The sequence below is a fragment of the Gekko japonicus genome, unplaced genomic scaffold (assembly GCF_001447785.1).
Source record: "Gekko japonicus isolate JY-2015 unplaced genomic scaffold, Gekko_japonicus_V1.1 scaffold61736, whole genome shotgun sequence".
NCBI lineage: Eukaryota > Metazoa > Chordata > Lepidosauria > Squamata > Gekkonidae > Gekko > Gekko japonicus.
The window spans coordinates 1-718 of NW_015233509.1; the positions used below are offsets into that span (position 1 = coordinate 1).

Here is a 718-nt window from a genome sequence, read left to right on the forward strand (position 1 = left end):
GGGGACAAAAGTGACCTGTCTATGGCCAGAGTGCAGCAGAGAGGAAAGGAGCAAGAAATAGGAGAGATCCTTAAGAAACTGGACCAGTGGATGCCCAATGTCACTTTCAGGAACATGAGCACCACCACCAGTGCCAAAAACAGCAAGGCCACTCTACTCAACCGCAAGGACTCTTATTGTGTCGGGGATCACTTGATGGTCCGGCTGGATGTGTACGATCATTTGGGGAAGAGGAAGGCGTATGGAGGGGACTTCTTAAGAGCCAGGGTCTACTCATCCAGTCTCAAAGCTGGAGCTTCTGGCCGCATAGAAGACTATCGGAACGGGACGTACCTGGTGAATTTCACTTTATTTTGGGAAGGGGATGTCAGAGTTTCCATCTTGCTCATCCACCCTAGCGAAGGCGTTTCCGCTATATGGGCCACCAGGAAGAAGGGGTATGAGAAAATAGCATTCACTGGCAGGTTTCTGAACGGAACCGCAGCCGTCTTCACCCCGTGTGGCTTCAATATCACCACCAAGGAGGAGCTGTGCGAGTATCTCGACGAGAGGGACCAAGAGGCCTTCTACTGTGTTAAGCCGAAGGCTGTGCCGTGCGAAGCTTTCATCCACCTAAAGTCCAACAACAAACCAGTGTCCTACCTCACGGCCTTGGAACGTAGTCTTTTTCACAGGTATTCACGGTTCTGTAATTCGGGTTGCCAGCTCTGGTTTGGGA

At 51.4% G+C, this 718-nt stretch overlaps 1 protein-coding gene across 1 annotated transcript; it reads left to right on the forward strand.

Annotated features, from left to right (window-relative positions):
- Positions 1-21: 21 nt before the first annotated feature.
- Positions 22-674, forward strand: LOC107125394 (NXPE family member 1-like; the record flags this gene model as incomplete). The annotated part of the gene is made up of 1 exon (XM_015428823.1): positions 22-674. A coding segment is annotated over exon 1 (653 nt), but the record flags the coding sequence as incomplete, so codon positions are not given.
- Positions 675-718: the final 44 nt, after the last annotated feature.